This window comes from Coturnix japonica, chromosome 12 (assembly GCF_054131305.1).
Source record: "Coturnix japonica strain WE chromosome 12, WE-NBRP24, whole genome shotgun sequence".
NCBI classification, from domain to species: Eukaryota; Metazoa; Chordata; class Aves; order Galliformes; family Phasianidae; genus Coturnix; species Coturnix japonica.
Genome location: NC_140674.1, coordinates 15169368 through 15186283, shown reverse-complemented (window position 1 = coordinate 15186283; position 16916 = coordinate 15169368). Strand labels below are relative to the sequence as shown.

At 42.5% G+C, this 16916-nt stretch overlaps 1 protein-coding gene across 7 annotated transcripts; it reads left to right on the top strand.

The window, feature by feature from the left end:
* Positions 1-32: 32 nt before the first annotated feature.
* On the top strand, positions 33-16491 carry LOC107318279 (cytochrome P450 2J4-like). 7 transcript variants are annotated; one of them, XM_085513640.1, is made up of 12 exons: positions 33-1133; positions 1714-1799; positions 2247-2304; positions 2825-8102; positions 9216-9378; positions 9957-10106; positions 10978-11138; positions 11868-12044; positions 12534-12675; positions 14163-14350; positions 14704-14845; positions 15827-16491. In XM_085513640.1, exons 4-12 carry the CDS (start codon positions 7932-7934, stop codon positions 16003-16005), a joined length of 1473 nt encoding a protein of 490 aa, XP_085369766.1. In that variant the 5' UTR covers positions 33-1133; positions 1714-1799; positions 2247-2304; positions 2825-7931; the 3' UTR covers positions 16006-16491. The 7 variants fall into 7 exon arrangements, 6 of the variants coding, with proteins under 6 accessions (XP_085369766.1, XP_015727408.1, XP_085369767.1 ...); XM_015871922.3 differs by lacking the exon at positions 2247-2304 and having other exon boundaries at positions 7982-8102; XM_085513641.1 differs by lacking the exon at positions 2247-2304 and having other exon boundaries at positions 1711-1799; positions 8007-8102.
* The last annotated feature ends 425 nt before the right edge of the window (positions 16492-16916 follow it).

Genomic DNA, 16916 nt, shown 5'->3' with positions numbered 1-16916 from the left:
AACATATGGAAAAACCAGAAGTGCTTTGTAATTGCCCCAGAAATTCAGTGTTGTACCTGAAGCTACAAAGGCTACAGACACAAAGTAGGAGTCAAGTCTAATTAAAGAGTCTGTAAGGGCAGAAAAGTAGAATAAAAATGGTTGAGTGAAGATTTCACAGAACCATAGGTTGGAAAAGACCTCTAAGATCATCCAGTTCATCCCCAACCCACTCCACTATGCCCATTAACCACATCCCTCAGTGCCACGTCTCCACATACCTTGAAAACACCAGTTTTGTTTATACTGTCTGAAAAAGACTTGTAAATGAACCTCCCCTTTCTTAATATTCTTCCTTCAGTGTGGGAGGATAGGACAACTGAACAGACGATCATCTGCTGGGTCAGTCATCACCAGATGTTGGCCACTGCGCGATGGAGATGAGTTTAGGCAGCCTACAGTGCACCACAAATTAAGAACTGTCTCATTATTTCTTGTTCAATTGCTGAAAGGACATCACATCGAAATGGAAAGGCACTTGATATTTAGCTGTTATTAAATTAAATGGCAGAATAACACCAGTGAAATATGGAAGACAACATTCTGACATTTCATTTGACCGAAATCTGTGTGCCCTGTTAAAAACCGATGTCAGAGTCTCTCTGGATTTGCATGTCTGTGTGCATAGATAAGGCAAAGCAGAAAACGCTGTGATCTACGGGCACTGGGGCTGTCATTGCTTCTTAAAAATGAAGCATGGAACAGCAACAGCTTTGCAAGCATTAACGTCGTTGCTGTGCAATGCTGTCACTGCTGATGGCCATGTGCTCCCCGGGATTTGCTTTCAAAAGGGAAGCTCAGAAATAGTCTGAGATGGAAATGAAATGGCACAGCCCAAAGCAACAAGCATAGCTACAGCTTGGCTGGGCACACAGCACTCCAGAGTGCAGGAGTGGAGCATTCGCCATGTGTTTGTGCTGGTATCTGTCTGGGCGTTATAGTTCCTTAGTCCTTTAGCGCACTGGTGCCCAGGAGGGGGCACTCAACACTAGAGAAAACACTTTCTCAGAGGTAAGAGGTTAAGAAAAATGGCTCACCGTGCAGAGATTTTGCAGCCTTCTTTTTACCCAGTGAATTCTGAGGAAAGGAGAAAGGTAAGGAAAAAAATAAAACCTTACTGGGCAGAGAGCATTAGAATTAGCATGATATATGTATTTTTTTCCATTATCAGTTGGAAGATGGATAAAGCAGCAAGCAGATGGGAGCAGTGGGTGTATCTGTAGTAACTCCAGTTATTTCTTTACTAGTCGTCTGCTTGCTAAACTTGCCATGGAGCAATGCTTGCTTCCTTCGGGATCAACTGCAAAATGTGACAATGAGTGAAGACCAAAAAAATTGGTGGTCCCTTAAAACTGCTGTATAACATGAAGGCTTTGGTAGATGGGCTATTTGATGCCTTTTTATATATTTATTTATTCTTTATTTGTCAATGAAAATGGTAGTGTTGATCCAGAGGCAAATATGCTTAATGTCAGGGATGTTCATGGAAGATTTCTGTCTAGATTAGGGAGAAGAGGTTAGAAAATAACTGGATTGAGGTGATGTTTTCACACTGGTGAGGCTGATTCATCCCAGGGCACTTAGGGAGCAGTACCGACCTCAGAGCAATTAGCAGCTGTCTGTGAGAACCTGTGGAGGATGGGGAAAGGTCAAACGTTTGTTTGTCTTCAGCAGGTAGGAGAAATTGCAGCGGTATAAATCAGCCTGATGGCACTTCTCAGAACTTCCCGGCAACAAGAAACACCTTGTGAGACTGGGAGGTAAACAGAAAAATCTGTAATCACCAAACAGTGTCGACTTAATGTAGTTTTCATTGATGGTGTGGCGGGAGGTCTGGTTTTAGGAGAAAAGGCATTTGTGTAACACGCTGCTCATTAATGTGGCTCTGGCACAACCTCAGGAAGAATCTATGGAAATGTGAGGTGGGTGAAGCTTTGCAAAACTTAATGTTAAGCTCTGGGAATACTCATGCACGGCACCCTGTCAAACGTTATTTGAAGCTCTGAAAAACAAATATCTGATTTTAATGTTTTAATGTTTAACGTTAAGTGTCACTGCATCCTCTGAGGAGCCAGGCAGAGGGCAGCAAAAGTCTCTTGGAGAAAGCAGAGCCTGCTTTGCTGGAACCAGCTTGGCAAGAGCTGGCTGTGAGGGAATAAGTTTCACTGGGGCGCGCTGTAGTTCATTATGTGTTCATCTGCCATCAGCAGGAGTCTGGCTGAGGATGGGAAGGAGCTGCTGTGCACGAATACACAGATTCAAATGGTATGATATGATGCATTCAGTAGGTTTCTTGGAGATTTTGGTGTAACAATCATACAATCATTAAGCTTAGAAAAGACCACCAAGTCCAACCCCAAGCCATCCCCACCATACCCCTAACCACATCCCTCAGTGCCACATTGCCATGGTTCTGGAACACCTCCAGGGATGGTGACTGCACCACCTCCCTGGGCAACCTGTGCCAGTGCATCACCACACTTACTTGATTACTGGGTACAGTGCTATAATTCACCATGACCACGTTCCTCTGATCAAGATAAAAGGTTCATATTCTCTCTGTATTTACAGTCTCCCACATATGGGAATGCAGAGCACTGAGGAAGCTCCCAGACAAATTATATCTTGTATATAACCTCATTTTCTCTAGGTGAGACAGTGGCATTACACCAGGCCCACATGCTAGAAAAACAAAGTAATTATACAATTTGTAATGTGGGAATTGCAACAGCAAGGCTTAGAAGCAGAACACCGTTCCATTTACCCTGTTTTTCTCCTTTCACAGAATCATAGAATAGAATCATTGAGGCTGGAAAAGACTTCTAAGATCAACAAGTCCAACCACAACCCACCCACCACATCTCTAACCATGTCTTTCAGTGCTGCATCTTCACTGCACCTGAACACCTCCAGGGATGGTGACTCCACTACCAGCATTGGCAGCCTGTGCCACTGCATCACCACTCTTGGAGATGTTCTTCCTAATATCCTTTCCTTGCTGTTAAGTATTGCCAAGAGAGAAAAACTCTGTTATAATTCAAAATAAACAAAAGCAAACCAGAAATTATCCATAATTTTAGCTATTTTCCATCATTTTCTTGATTTCATTCAGTTATGTTTCTGCAGGAGAGAAATTGGGACTGAAAAGTTCTGGCTTGGTTAGGCTGAGTTTGAGAAGAAGATGAAGACAGAGCTGGTCAAAATGATTCCCCTCGAACAGCACAATCATTGGATCAAAGAAATCTCAGTACTCCATGCACCAGAGCAGCAGGAAATGTCTCCACAGCTCAACCTGAAATGCTCAGAGAACTAAGGTAGAGGACTTATCTTTCCACCTGCCTTCCTGTCCTGAAAGGTGGGTTATGCTGCAAGTGCAGATGTTTAAAAGATGACTGCCATGTTACCAACAGGCTGCAGTGAGTGTCTGCATGTAGCAAGCTGCCTGGCTGCCCACTGACAGTTGTCTGATTGTGTGTTGTGTTTAAAAGGCTGCTCAGAGAGCTGTGGGTGCCCCACCATCCATGGCAGGGGTTGGGGATGGATGGGCTTTGAGGTCCCTTCCAACCCAAGCCATTCTGTGATTCTATGAAAATGTGCTTGCATATATTGAAATGTTCAGGCTTTAGGAAATTCTGTATTATTTCATGGTTTTAAGTTGGTCCCTCTGGAACCTTCATTAAGAGGCATGCTAAAATGTCACTGTTTGATCACACACTGTTATTCACAGGGTACCCATGGGGCAGGATGGACGTTGCCAATGGTACAGGTTACCTTTTGTATCTCAACACCCTTGGGTGCATTCAGCCTTACCACATCCTCCACATTTGCACTGAAGTTAATGCTGCGTGTATGTATGGCATTCCCTGTTGCAATTGTTACAATTAGCAGTTGGCTGCATCTGAAGGGTAGGGACTGTGACTTGCCAGGCATTACACATGCATTCAGGGCGAGAAGCCAGCTTGAAAAAGTGGTTTTCTGTTGGTGTGTCCAGATTTTCTTGCTCTTCCTTGGCTCTTCATGACAGCATCAGAATTCTGCAGCACGGGGATGAAGGCCTGAGACAACAGACAAAGCTTTCTGTCATCCCAATTTGTTCACGGAGCAGGGCACTGACGCAGTGCTGCCGATAGGATGTGGCACATCATTAAAGACTTTACTCACGCAAGGGTCTGAACTGAGCTCTGACATGGGAACAGCAATCTAAGTAAGAGATTCAAGTGGAACTGTGTGGCATAGTTATCTCGCAATTACAATATGCAGGGATGTTACCTCCTTTCATGTGCATTCTCTTATTATCACAGTCTTGGGAGTGATTGACCGTTTCTGTTCTCTTGCTCAGCCCCAGGGTGAAGTGCATTGTCCATTTGTGGTTCCATTTGGTCATGCGGTTCTTTTTGGCATCCATAAACTGAACATCACAAGGACCTCTGGGGATAAAACGTCTATTCATTAAAGACATTATTATCATATGATTGTGACTGCCTTGTTTAGAAGAATTTTCTCCTCCTGAAGGTGTACTGCAAATAGCAAGAATAAAGAAAGATGAAATTATCCTACTGTTTTTATAAGTCTTTAACAAGAGAGATGAGGATGTACTCCCTAGTAACAAAGCATACAATGCCCATCGGTCAGCAGAGAAATCTTCCCAGTTACGCATGGATATTTTTCTAACTGGAGTCACTCTTTGCACTGAGCGAGGTGAAACTGGATGTAAATGTGGGAAATAGCATCACTTTGGAGAGGTCCCCATGGCTAAAGGTTGAGCTGAGGGGAGTGACCAAGCTACCAGCCCTGCAAAGCTCCCACGTGCAGGAGCTGTGCCTACTTCTGGAAAGTCCTGCAAAAGGAAAAGGTCAGATGTTCTTGCCTGGAAATCCACAGCCACCTTTTTATTGGGGCAGTAAATAAAAATTAGGTCATGTTTTCTTTTTTTTTAATTCTTCTTTGCTTAAGTGTGGGGACGCGTCCATGTGCTGCGGTTGCTTCATGTGCAATCGATTGAGAAACTTAAGGCCAAAGGACTGCGTTTTCCGTGCCAGTGTTGACTGCTAATCTCTTGCACATTTGTTTGTTCTGCCACCCAACGTTACCTCTGATCCGTAAGTAATTGGTAAATGCCGAAAGCTGCTGAGTGTGCTCACCGTCTTTCTTGAAAGTCACAGGAGCAGGGGTGCTGTAGGTGCTGGAAGGCAGCTGCATGGCAGAGCCATTTGTGACACAGTCTGAGAGCTTTATTCCGCGGGAGGTTTGGATAAACAAGGTCACTGATTAAATGCGTCCCTCCCTCCTGCAGGGAACTGGCAGAAAATCAGCAAAGAACCAGCATGGTGGCAGCTGCTGAGAGGGAGGGCAGATTAGCAGGGCTTGTCAGGGCACAGTTCTGTCTGTAAGATCAATTTTAAAGGGAATTTCTTGCCACACATGGTGTGCAACCCTCCTGTTCTCTTCATATGAACACCTCACAGTGCTTGTCCCCATCATCCTGCTGCCCTTGGAAGCAAGAAGGAAAACTTCCTGAGCAGGGAGGAAAGGCATGAGTCAGCTTCTGGCCATTTACATGGCCTGCTGTCACACTGCTGCTTGAGCAAAACAGATTTCTTCTTTTAGCAGCTTAATGTGGTGAGTGCTTCACTTTGTAAGGCTGCTGGCTGCCATCAAGCTGGAGATTTAGGAGTGTGGATGTGATGGGAGGTTATTGAGCTTCTGTGTTATTGGCTCATTTTTTTCTCCCTTTAAGATATACAAAATTAAATACAGAAATCTCACTAAATCTTTCTCCAAAGTATTTGGGAGGCTTATTTATGATCCTGAGTCAAGCTGTAAAACCTGGGATGTCATAGAAAGTAACGCAGCCTGAGATAAAGTCTGCGAGGGGAGAAGCAGGAATGGCAGTGTCATTAATTGAAGGCTCAGAACTGTGACCACTTCAGGTTCGGTCAGAGGATGTGACATCTTCCCATGGTTACACACCAACCTGTGACCCTCTGCGATGCCCACTTGGCCATTTCTGTCTCAACCTTCCCCTGTGTTGTACCTCCTGTTGCTTTTCTTCTCTTTGTCACGTGCTAATTAATGACTCTGGGGAGTTGTAAGTACCTGACTGCAAAGGATTTACAATGAGAGGTGTAAACTGAAGATAGGCAGTGGGAGTTGGTACAGCTCCACTTGTACTAATCTGGGATAATGTATTGCTACAAGAGGAGTGTAGTAATTATATTACTGCGTTGGGCTGATTCTGCCTTTCATGTTTCACGGCTGACTATTATTTAAGTTCCTGCTGTGTAAATGCAGGGGTATTAATACTTGTCTGATTAGCAAGTCAGCTCCGTTACAAATTTTAAATATAAATAATCCTGTAGGGCTTGTAGGAATAGATATCTTTTCTTTGACGTATCCTAAGTGTGGTTAGTAATGATAAAGCACCCTGAGCTACTTGATAGATTGGGGAACTAAAGAAATGAAATCATTCCTTATCGTTAGTACCGTATAAAGTAAATTGAAGTTATAGGTCCGTCCTTATGTCTCGAGTGGGTGGGTTTGGGTTTTATTTTTGGAAAACTGTTCAGAAAGAGTGGTGGTACATTGGCACAGGCTGTCCAGAGGTGTTCCAGAACCATGGGGATGTGGCACTGAGGGACATGGGCAATACTGCTGGTAGGCGGATGGTTGGACTAGGTGATCCAAAAGGTCATTTCCAGCCTTAATGATTCTATAAACTCCCAGACATGCTAGTTTTGAGCGTATGAACTGTTTTAAGGTGGAGATGGGACCTGGGCCACACTGGTCCTGCAAATAAATGTTGCTGATGGTGTGCCTGGAAGAGGAGGAGTGAGTCTATTTATTAATTTTGCATAGATAAGGTCATAAAAAAAGACTTTTCTATTCTGTCTTCCCTGCATAGCGCAGGCATGAAGGCATGTGTGATAGCCGCAGTGTTGGGCCAAGTGAAGGAGACAGAATGATATCACTGAGTCACTTATATCCCTGATTTGCCAGGTTTGCAAAATACTGCATGTATGTGGGAGGACAGGGCAGTTTCTTGTTCAGGCTTGTGCTTGGTTTTTCAATGAAGATGCTTTCTCTTTCCAATGCAAGATAAGATCCCCTGATAATTGACAGTCTTTACGCTTTCCTCCTGTGTCGTGCAGTAGGTGTGAATCATTTTGTTATCAGAGGACAGATTTTGGACGTGTTCTGTAAACTTACTGACAACTGGTCATCATAGCCAGGATTCTGAAAATGCAATTGAAACTGTAGAAAATAAACCAAGGATAAGAAAACCCTTAAAAAGAAGGGTTGTACTCAAAAACAGAAATTAATAGCAATTAGAAATTTATATTTGTTAGATACAGCATAATTTTTATCTCTTGATATTGGGATGTATGTTTGTAATCATTATCTTTGTGTCATTAATCCTCACTTGAGGAAAAGGCTGTTCATGTACTGGCAGGCAAATCCAAATTTGCAACTACATGTAAAGATAGGTAACATTTGAGACTAAAACACCTGCTAAGTCTAACCTGCTATTTACAGTCTGGCATGTAACACTCATCATCTGAATTCAGTAATTAGGAGGTGAACAGCTACGTATGTTTTTAAGCTTCCCAAGGCTTCAGCAGAAGTCATTCCATGTTTTCAGGTTCTGGGTACCTACAGACAGCATGCTGTGCCTCTGGTCAGTGATCAGCCTGATCTATCTCAGTAATGGGAATAGATGGGGTGCCAGGAAAAGGTAGGCAGTGATAAAGAGGGAGGGACAGAGGGAGGGAAAGAACTGAGACGCTACAGGACTCAGTCTGCAAAGAGAAGTGGCGTAACAAGGAGGAAGATCACCTTTCCCAAGCTCCAGTACTTCATTATTGATAGAGACAAGCTGAAAAATCAGCTTTGAAATGCTGACAATTAGCCAAGCTTTTGTCATTTTAGTAATTTTTTTGTTAAGTGTTCAGTTTCTCAAACTGCAAAAGGCTCGCCAGCAATTCCCTCCTGGACCAACTCCTCTCCCATTGCTTGGAAACTTGTTGCACTTGAACTTTCAGTTTCATCGGGATCTTCTGATGGAGGTATTTATTTTCAGATACTCCTAATCGGTTAATTTTTGTCACAACTTTAAGCTGATAAATTAGCAATCAAATGACATTTTTTACTCCTAGGAGAGTGGCAGACAAAGTTGGAATCATAGAATATCTTGAGTTGGATGGGACCCATAAGGATCATACGGATATATAAAGATAAACTTGATTCCTGTATTCAGGTTATGTGAAATAAGTTGGCCTCAAAATAAGCTCAGTATTCAGTGATTCTTAGGAATCAAACTTGTGAATAGGGTCTCTGACTCATTATTTAGCTAGGAGAATACTGAGTTTAAAAGGTGCTTCTCCGCTGCTGATAACTCAGCAGGGAGGTGTCACTGCCTATAGCAGGGGAGCTGGTACTAGATGATCTTAAAGGTGCCTTCCAACCCAAACCATTCTATGATTCCATGATTCTAACTCCAAATGTGTTACCTCAGGAGAAGTAAGTGACTACTGTGACCAACTGGATGTAATTCTGGTGGTGCCTTACACAGGGTCTACAACCTTTTCTGTATCACTGTGGGATTAGAGTCCCATTCTTCCATGAAGCTCTTTTTCCACGATTCATTGAATTTCCTCCATCATACTCTTGTCTCTCTTTGGGGTTTTCTACTGTCTCCAATGGCCAGTGCTCTTAGTACTGTGACTTAACTGGAACCCACTGCAGAACTGTTGACTAATTTGTGGTTCCATCTTCTCTCCTGGATCACACAGAGGAAGCAGGTTTAATCGGTTGGTTTCCTCTTGCAACAGAAGGGTTACCTGGAGGTGCAGAACCCCAGAGATGTGTTGTTCTATGAACTAGATATAAGCTTTGGGGCTGGATATGACACAACCTAAAATACAAAGTTTTCTTTTGGTGCAATATTGCTGCAGCCTGTGCTTTGAAAGGAAAGTCACTTCCCCAGGGTAATTGAAATCAGCTGCTGAAAGCCTAATTCTCAGAAAAGCAAGTCTTTCTGCTTATAACTGTAGTTCTATTAGTAGGGATGATGTTCTCAGCATAAAACTGGCCATTTAGCCAGTGAATAGCAAGTGTGGTATCTACTGGAGACGTATGGAGTTTCATGTGTTCACTTCTGGCAACTTTCCCATCTACAGCTGGCAAAAACTTACGGCAACATATATACCTTGTGGTTTGGGTGGACCCCAGTGATCATACTGAATGGATTTCAAGCAGTGAAGGATGGCATGACGACACACCCTGAAGATGTTGCTGGGAGAATGATATCTCCTTTCCTCAGGGCAATGGCCAAAGGAAAAGGTGAGACTTTCCTGCACAGTGATAAATAATGTGGAGTAATGTTGACTTTGCAAACACTTCTGCCTCAGCCTTGTCAAACCCTCTACCCTCCCATTCAGAATGCTCTTCCAATGGATACTGCCCAAATCCCCCATTAGCCCTCAAGCAAAGCCTGCTATTCATCATGTTGCCTTTTATCCTGAGCTTTCCCAAGCCTGGGAAACACTCCAGATCAGGTTGTTTCTAGGTGACTTTTTTTCTCTGTGTTCAAGATGTGTGCAATCCTGGCTCAGGAATCAGCAATCTTTCTCTCTTCATGGAATAATCCATCCTGCTGCAAGGGATTTTGCTGCATATTACATGAACACAAAGCATCCTGGTAGGTTTAGCAACTATATGTAATACATGTGGTTGCCAAACACCTTCCGTATAGTTTGGATATATTGGGCTATGATTTCTGATTACTGAAATTTGACCTCCTAAAGATACTTCTATCACAGTGCGTCCCCTGATTTACCCCATATATGTCATAATACACTATTGTTAAATGAGTTGTTTGTGTCTATGGTAAATATTGATATGCCAGGCAATGCTCTCAGGTATTTTACTGGCAACTGGTCGCTCTTGGAAGCAGCAGAGACGCTTTGGTATGATGACTCTACGCAGCCTGGGAATGGGGAAAAAAGGCCTGGAGTACCGAGTGCAAGAGGAGGCTGCTCACCTGGTGGAGCACTTCAGGAACCTGAAAGGTATCTGTCTGCTATGAAATTAGACACTTTTCAGTCCTGGATCCATACCTTCAGTCTGAAAGCTTACTTAACTCTTTATAGGGTAAGAGTGGGTACAGAATGCGATATCCAAACTCACAGAAGCCTGAAGAGCAGATTGAGTCTATTATTACAAGTGGGAATTTCTCAAAAAGCCCTTTATAAACTTACTGAAGTTGTAAACTTCTGAAATCCTTCTTTCTTGGGTTTATCATTTATATATTAATTACAGAATGAACAGCGATGTGGTGTCATTGAATTGTGTGGCAAAGTCAATCATGGATTTTCCACAATAGGTAACTAAAGAGTACTGCAGAGCTGAGTCCTTTTTCTATATCCCAACGATGCCAAGTGCCATGACATCAGCTGGGAATTTCAGTGTCTGTCTGGCTAAATAACTATTGGCAATAGAACCAAAAGTAGGAGGTGGGAGGGGAACTCGAGCAGATTATCTGGCTGGCTGTAGCATCCAAGCCAGGATCACTTCCATCCAAATAATTTTTGATGGGCTTCCGTCTCATATCTTGAAAAAAAAATAAATCATCAGAAATAATTATGACAGTTCCAGATGTAGAGAGTATATAATCATTTTGTTACTTTGCAGTTTCTATCCACCTATTTTGCCTCTTTAGTCTTCCCTAGCACAGGAAGGGCTATGAGATTGTTTTAGAGCTATGCACAAAAACTATGTATTTATTATCCTGGATACACATTTATGCCACATCTGTCCCCATTCATGCCCCAGCTTGATAAATGGAGACTTTTATGCAATCTCTATTAATCTCTTGTTCTGTTTGTGTAAGGAACAACTGAAGAAAGCACTGAAAGTGAACTCTAGTTACTGTGTTTGCAGGAAGACCTATGGATCCTTTGTTCCCACTTTTCCATTCTATTTCAAATGTAATCTGTGCTGTGGTTTTTGGATATCACTTCTCTGATGAAGACAAAACCTTCCACGAACTGATCAGTGCCACTGAGAAGATATTTAGTTTTGCAGGCAGCTTCGTTTATCAGGTGCGTAAGTAACATGCTATATTTTTCTGAGCTAGGTCACAAAAGAAAGGGCAGTTACAGAAATAGGTCTGCACTAAGTGAAGAACTATTTGCAACAGTACAAAACCAATGTACATGCTCTCTGACAGTCTCAAGATTCAAGTTTTGCCTGAGATTTTTTTGTTAGATAGCTCCCATAAGACACAATGAAGGCCAACGTTGAATCCAAATTTCCCCCATTTTAATGTTTGCACTCTTAACAGCGAATAGACTGGGTAATGGGGATTTTCAATTGCATGACAAATTCCACTGATATCTGAGTTTTCTAGGAAAAAGGAAACCAAAAAGTTGATGAGGTAGTAAACGTTCAATGGATCTATCATATGACAGTAGCACTATTCAGGTCAGCCATAGTAAAGCTGCTGTTTAAGTGGATAGAAGGAAAGTCTCTTTAGTCCTGCCTCAGTAGTATGGAAGGCTTCAGATGAGGCTCAAGATACCCTCTAAAACTGCACAGTACAAAAACAAATTATAAACCATGTCAGGAAGTAACGAGACAAATATCTGCTATAAGCTTATAACATTCCAGTCCTAAGGTTTAGGGAAAAGAAACTGGTGTAAACTAACAGATAATGGGATGAAAAAGGCAAACAGACCCTTTAGTGTTTCCAGCAATACTTTCCTTTTGATCCAGAGGAGTGTCTTCCTGGGTTCTGATGTGTAACTACTGTTGGTGTGTCACTCCTGCAGCTGTATGAAATCCTCCCCTGGCTGATGTGCCGTCTCCCTGGTCCTCATAAGAAAGTGTTGTCGTGCTATGATGTCCTGAGTTCTTTTTCAAGGCTGGAGGTCAGAAGACATGTGGAGAGAGGGACACCAGAGGAACCGCGGGATTTCATTGACTTTTATCTGGCTGAGATAGAGAAAGTAAGTGTTTGATCTGCCTGATCGCACACTGATAGAGAATGTAAGGCCAAACAGACAACTAAGTCATCCATTCTGAAGCCTTATTCTGTTGTATTTCATAGGCTGCATGTAAAAGCTGCTGCTAATTTTCTCATAGAATTCTAGAATTGTTAAGGTTGGAAAAGCCCTCTAAGGCCACCAAGTCCAACCATCCACCTACCACCAATCTTGCCCACTAAACCTCATCTCTAAGTCAACAGGCGCAAAACTGCCTGTTTCTTGTTATTCTCCTTTTTTAAACGAAATAACGTTTCACCTCATGAAAAAGAGCAGTGCAGACTTAGAGTGTACATTTGAGAAACAGTTCACCTCTTAGTGCTCAACAAGAACTGTAACTCTGAATATTCTTTGTGCATGTGCCAGCTGTGGAAGTAATGACTCTCAGGCAGAAAATATGAAGTATAATCTAACTTTTAATCTTTAACTTCAACTTTTTATCATAATCTACAGTCTAAAGATGAGGACAAACCCAAGTATGATGAAGACAACTTGGTGCATGTTATAAATGATCTTTTCCTCGGTGGATCAGAGACCTCAAGCACAACCTTGTACTGGGGACTGCTTTACATGGTAGTCTATCCAGATATCCAAGGTGAGAGAGATTCTTGCTGTGAAATACTGTGAGTACAACCAGTGTTAATGACTGAATGTAAGGAGTTCCATGCACAAAAGCCATTAGATAAGCTTGGCTCTGACCCTCTGAGAACACTAAAACCAACTTGCTAAAATTATAGCACCAGAAGAAAACAGAGACCTTTCCTCTGAGCTGACCAAACCAGGTGGTTGAATGGTTATCTTCCATTTCTGGAGCAACACGATGCTAAGCATGCCAGTACTCCTAACATGCCACTGGATTGTTTGATCCCTTACTGGCCAAACTAGTTGGTCAAACCTTGGCAAGTTCTAAAGGGCTGCCAGCTGCACAAAGGAAGGTTCTGATAGAGTCAGCTGCCTCTTCCTGTAGCTTTCCCCACAGGAAAAAGGTGGAGATGTGCAAGATAATTGGTACAGCACAAAACCATACACCTCTCTGAAGAGCACTGTGAATCCTTGCCTTTGCTGAGTGCTTCAGCGAAGCACAAGTCGAGACAGTGAGCATTAATGGAATATGGGTGGCCTCAAGATTTAAGAAAGCCTATTCTATGTGTAACCAGCCAATGGTGTTATCATCTCATTTTTAAATAACGACTAACGTTTGTCACAGATTATTTAGGAGAAAACAAAGCATGAATGTAGAATATCTGCTAGAGACAGAAAGATTGCAGATGCAGAACAAGAAGTTTAAGGTAAGGAGTCTGGCTGCCTGATGTGTAGAGACATTTTCAAGCAAAAACTGCTGGCAGTGCACACAGACTGATTCTGTTCTGGTTAATACTGCAAAAGAGATTGTACATCTAATTAATACCAATTCCATGAATGACTGTAGTTCCAGGCTGAGACTCCTCCATCTTACACCTATGCTTGGAAGAGAAAGGGCATGGCCAGGGCTTATGGAGGACTCCTGGGGCTGGTGGTTCTTCCATCCACTGTGCTCAGACACTGAAAGTGAAGGAGATACCAATATTCCCACAACCTCTGCAGGAGGCAGAAAAGTCTGTGTCATTGTGTGCATATTTGCACTCAAGATTTTAGGCTGATTCTGATGGTGTTTGTTCGGTGTTGCCATACTTTGACCAACTCTGCTCAACTCCTCATGCACTGAGAGTCAGTATCCAGGATGTTTATGTATCTTTTGAAAGAGAGATTTCAATTTTGAGACAATGGAAACCAAGCAATCCCTAAATACCTTCAACATCTGAAGCTGAATGATACTCCCCATACTAACCGAGGGTGCAGAGAGAGAAACATCAGAGCTGGGATAAGTACAGGGTGGTCCTTGCTTATGATTCTGGGCCACACATGTTTTTTGTTTGTTTGTTTTGTTTTTCTCTTGAGTTTTATTTTTTATATTAAATTGAGATATTGTACGTTAAAGACTGCATATACTATGCTGAATTTTCCTATTTATCTAAGAAAGAGAGAGCAATTGAAACATTTGGTGCGTTTTCCCCTTCTCAAATGGTGAATATTTCTCCATAGAGAAAGTGCAGAAGGAGCTGGATGCTGTTTTGGATCCTTCCCAGACAGTCTGCTATGAACATCGGAAAAAGCTGCCCTATACGAACGCTGTGATTCATGAGATCCAGCGCTTCAGCAACATTGTCTTTGTTGGCCTGCCCAGGGTGTGTGTGAGGAACACAACATTGCTGGGTTATCCTGTCAAAAAGGTACGGATATTTCAATACCTGCTGCTTATAAATTGTTCTTCACATAACCCAGGAGTATGGCACCTGGGTTACCTGCTGTGGGTTATCACTAGAAGTGTCATTAAAACTAGCAGTAGAAGTGGTCACCATGATGCAGTTGTACCAAAATCAATGCTGTTAACTCCCATTGATGTGGCTGCAGGGCTGGGAAATGATAATTTCCAATAGGAAATAACTAACAGGTCCCATTTTCTAGGAGGATAGTCCTCTAACCACGTGATATCTGATCATTGAAAAAGAAATGGCTACAAGGCTGTAGTAACTGATAGGTGAAGTGTGTCAACAGAACTGTATCAGTAGTTTCTTCCTTGCAGGGCACCATCGTTGTTCCAAACATAGCATCTGTTCTCTATGATCCCGAGCAATGGGAGACACCTCGACAGTTCAACCCTGGCCATTTCCTGGATAAAGAAGGAAGCTTTGTAAATCGAGAAGCCTTCTTACCGTTCTCGACAGGTAAGGGTGCCAGTAATTAGAGCAGCCCCAATAGATTAGATGAAGGATACAGAATAGTGAGTATTGCTTCAGACAGCACCTTATATCTTCAATATTTGCTGCTTTTAAAGGGTAGTACTGACTCATTATCTACTGAGGGGACAATTCTTCGCTGTCAGGCCCCAGAACGCTCTTAGGACACTGCAGTGGGAATGCCACTCAAACACCTGAACTTCCTAGGTTTGCTGCGTGTTGCAGTCATCCACAGGTGCTGATTTATTTTTCCTGTATTATTCTTCATATGTATTTCTTCCCTGATAAGCAATGTGCCTCCTGTGTGCTGGAATTGCTTGCAATCCCTTCTGAAGGATCGAGCTGAAAGAAAAGCAGAAATTCATCCTTATATGCAAAGTTTCTAGTTTCAGAACCGAAAACCCAGTTGCAAAAGAAGGGAAGTAAGATAAAAGCACAGTTTGGGAACACATTCAGTAGTTAAGTTCTTACCTTTACAGTTTGGTTTTAGTCTCTATGTCTCTGCTGACATAGCAAGGTAGTCACTTAAATGCCTTTCTAGGAGTGGTCTCTTAGTGCAAATGGAATAGCTGGCTTTTGTTTTCCCTGTATTTGTCCACTGATCTGGAAATGTGGATGTTTTTAATTTGTATGGTTTCTGTGCTGTTCATATCACTGCTTCCAGGAAGGAATGCTTGGCAATTAAGAGTAGGCCTCTTGTTTTGCCTGCATATGACCAAGTTTTGTTCAGTTGCAAATGCCTTTTGCGAGGTAATTTTGGCCTGCTGACTTTATGTCATTATGAAAACATGTGCAAACTACTGGCAGATTCTTTGGGTCTGACCACGAAGATCAAAATGTCCTATAAAATGAAAGTTGCCAGGTTGAGAAAGAAATGATGGTGATACCTCAGGGCTTTTCATTTGATGAAGAAGCGATTGTCAAATAAGTTCCTAGATACTCAGCATTCTTGCCTTCTTCCTCCCACAGGGCACCGGGTGTGTTTGGGGGAGCATCTGGCAAGGACTGAGCTCTTCATTTTCTTTGCCAACCTGCTACGGGCATTCACCTTCCGGCTCCCCGAGGGAGTGACGACGGTCAACACTAAGCCTATTTTTGGGGGCACACTGCAGCCCCATCCATACAAGATTTGTGCCATCCCACGCTAGGCTGCGGACATCACAGACCACCTTTACCTCAGTGAACTTCCTCTCAGATGTATAAATGTTCTTTGATCAGCCAGTATATTGACATTAGTCTATTGCAGTACTATTCTGAAAGTGGAGACAATACTTCTGATATGGTCCTTGTGAAGGTCCCAGGCATTCTTGCAAGGATCTTATCTATTTTTTCTCCCCCTTTTTGGAGAGCATCCGAAGAAATGGCTCCCAGTTGTGAAGATTGCATTCTGTGCCTACCTGTCTTAGCCAAGTAGGATTGCCGTGGTGCTCACTATTGAGCAAACCTCAGTGAGATTAAACAGAAGACCTCACCAAGAGCTGAGCAAATGTCACTTCTGTGAGTGGTCTGACCTCAAGGCATCTGACTCTGGAAAGTGCACATTTAAAGGGCCTACTATGGTTTTACTATCCCGAGGCACTTTAATTTGTTGGCAGGTTGGAAATAAAAGAAAATAAAATGGAAACACATTGGAATATGAGTGCATTAATGTCTGAGTTTGAGGTAAGCATCTCGCATGGATAAGATGAAAAGAGTCAACGTGAATTCAAAGAAACTTAAATTTCATAGTTACTAGCAGTGTGAATGTGTAACTCAGCAGTGTAATCATTGTTATAATATATTGCCACTTTAGTTTGTCATTTTTAAGTTGGATTTTTTTTATGATGTAGATTCATGCTGACATTGTTTGGGTTGCTACGAGGTTGGGACCTTCAACTCTGTAATCAGACCTTCTGCTCATTGAATGAACAGTAACTGTCAGTAGAAGACCATTATCAACCTGCTTGGAAGAGGTGTAAATGTGGGACGAGATGTTCATTTGCCAGTGGATCTCACTGCTAATTGTTCACAGCAGGGGAATGCAGAGGCTTTGGAAGACAACATCTGAACACTTTTTGAA

Bases quoted from the DNA above. Each gene is read 5' to 3' on its own strand.
- LOC107318279 (XM_015871922.3), top strand. From the start codon at position 1,747: ATGGCACTTCTCAGAACTTCCCGGCAACAAGAAACACCTTGTGAGACT. The intron at 1,800-7,981 runs GTAAACAGAAAA...TTTTTTGTTAAG, and splicing joins ACACCTTGTGAGACTGGGAG to TGTTCAGTTTCTCAAACTGC. The intron at 14,846-15,826 runs GTAAGGGTGCCA...TTCCTCCCACAG, and splicing joins CTTCTTACCGTTCTCGACAG to GGCACCGGGTGTGTTTGGGG.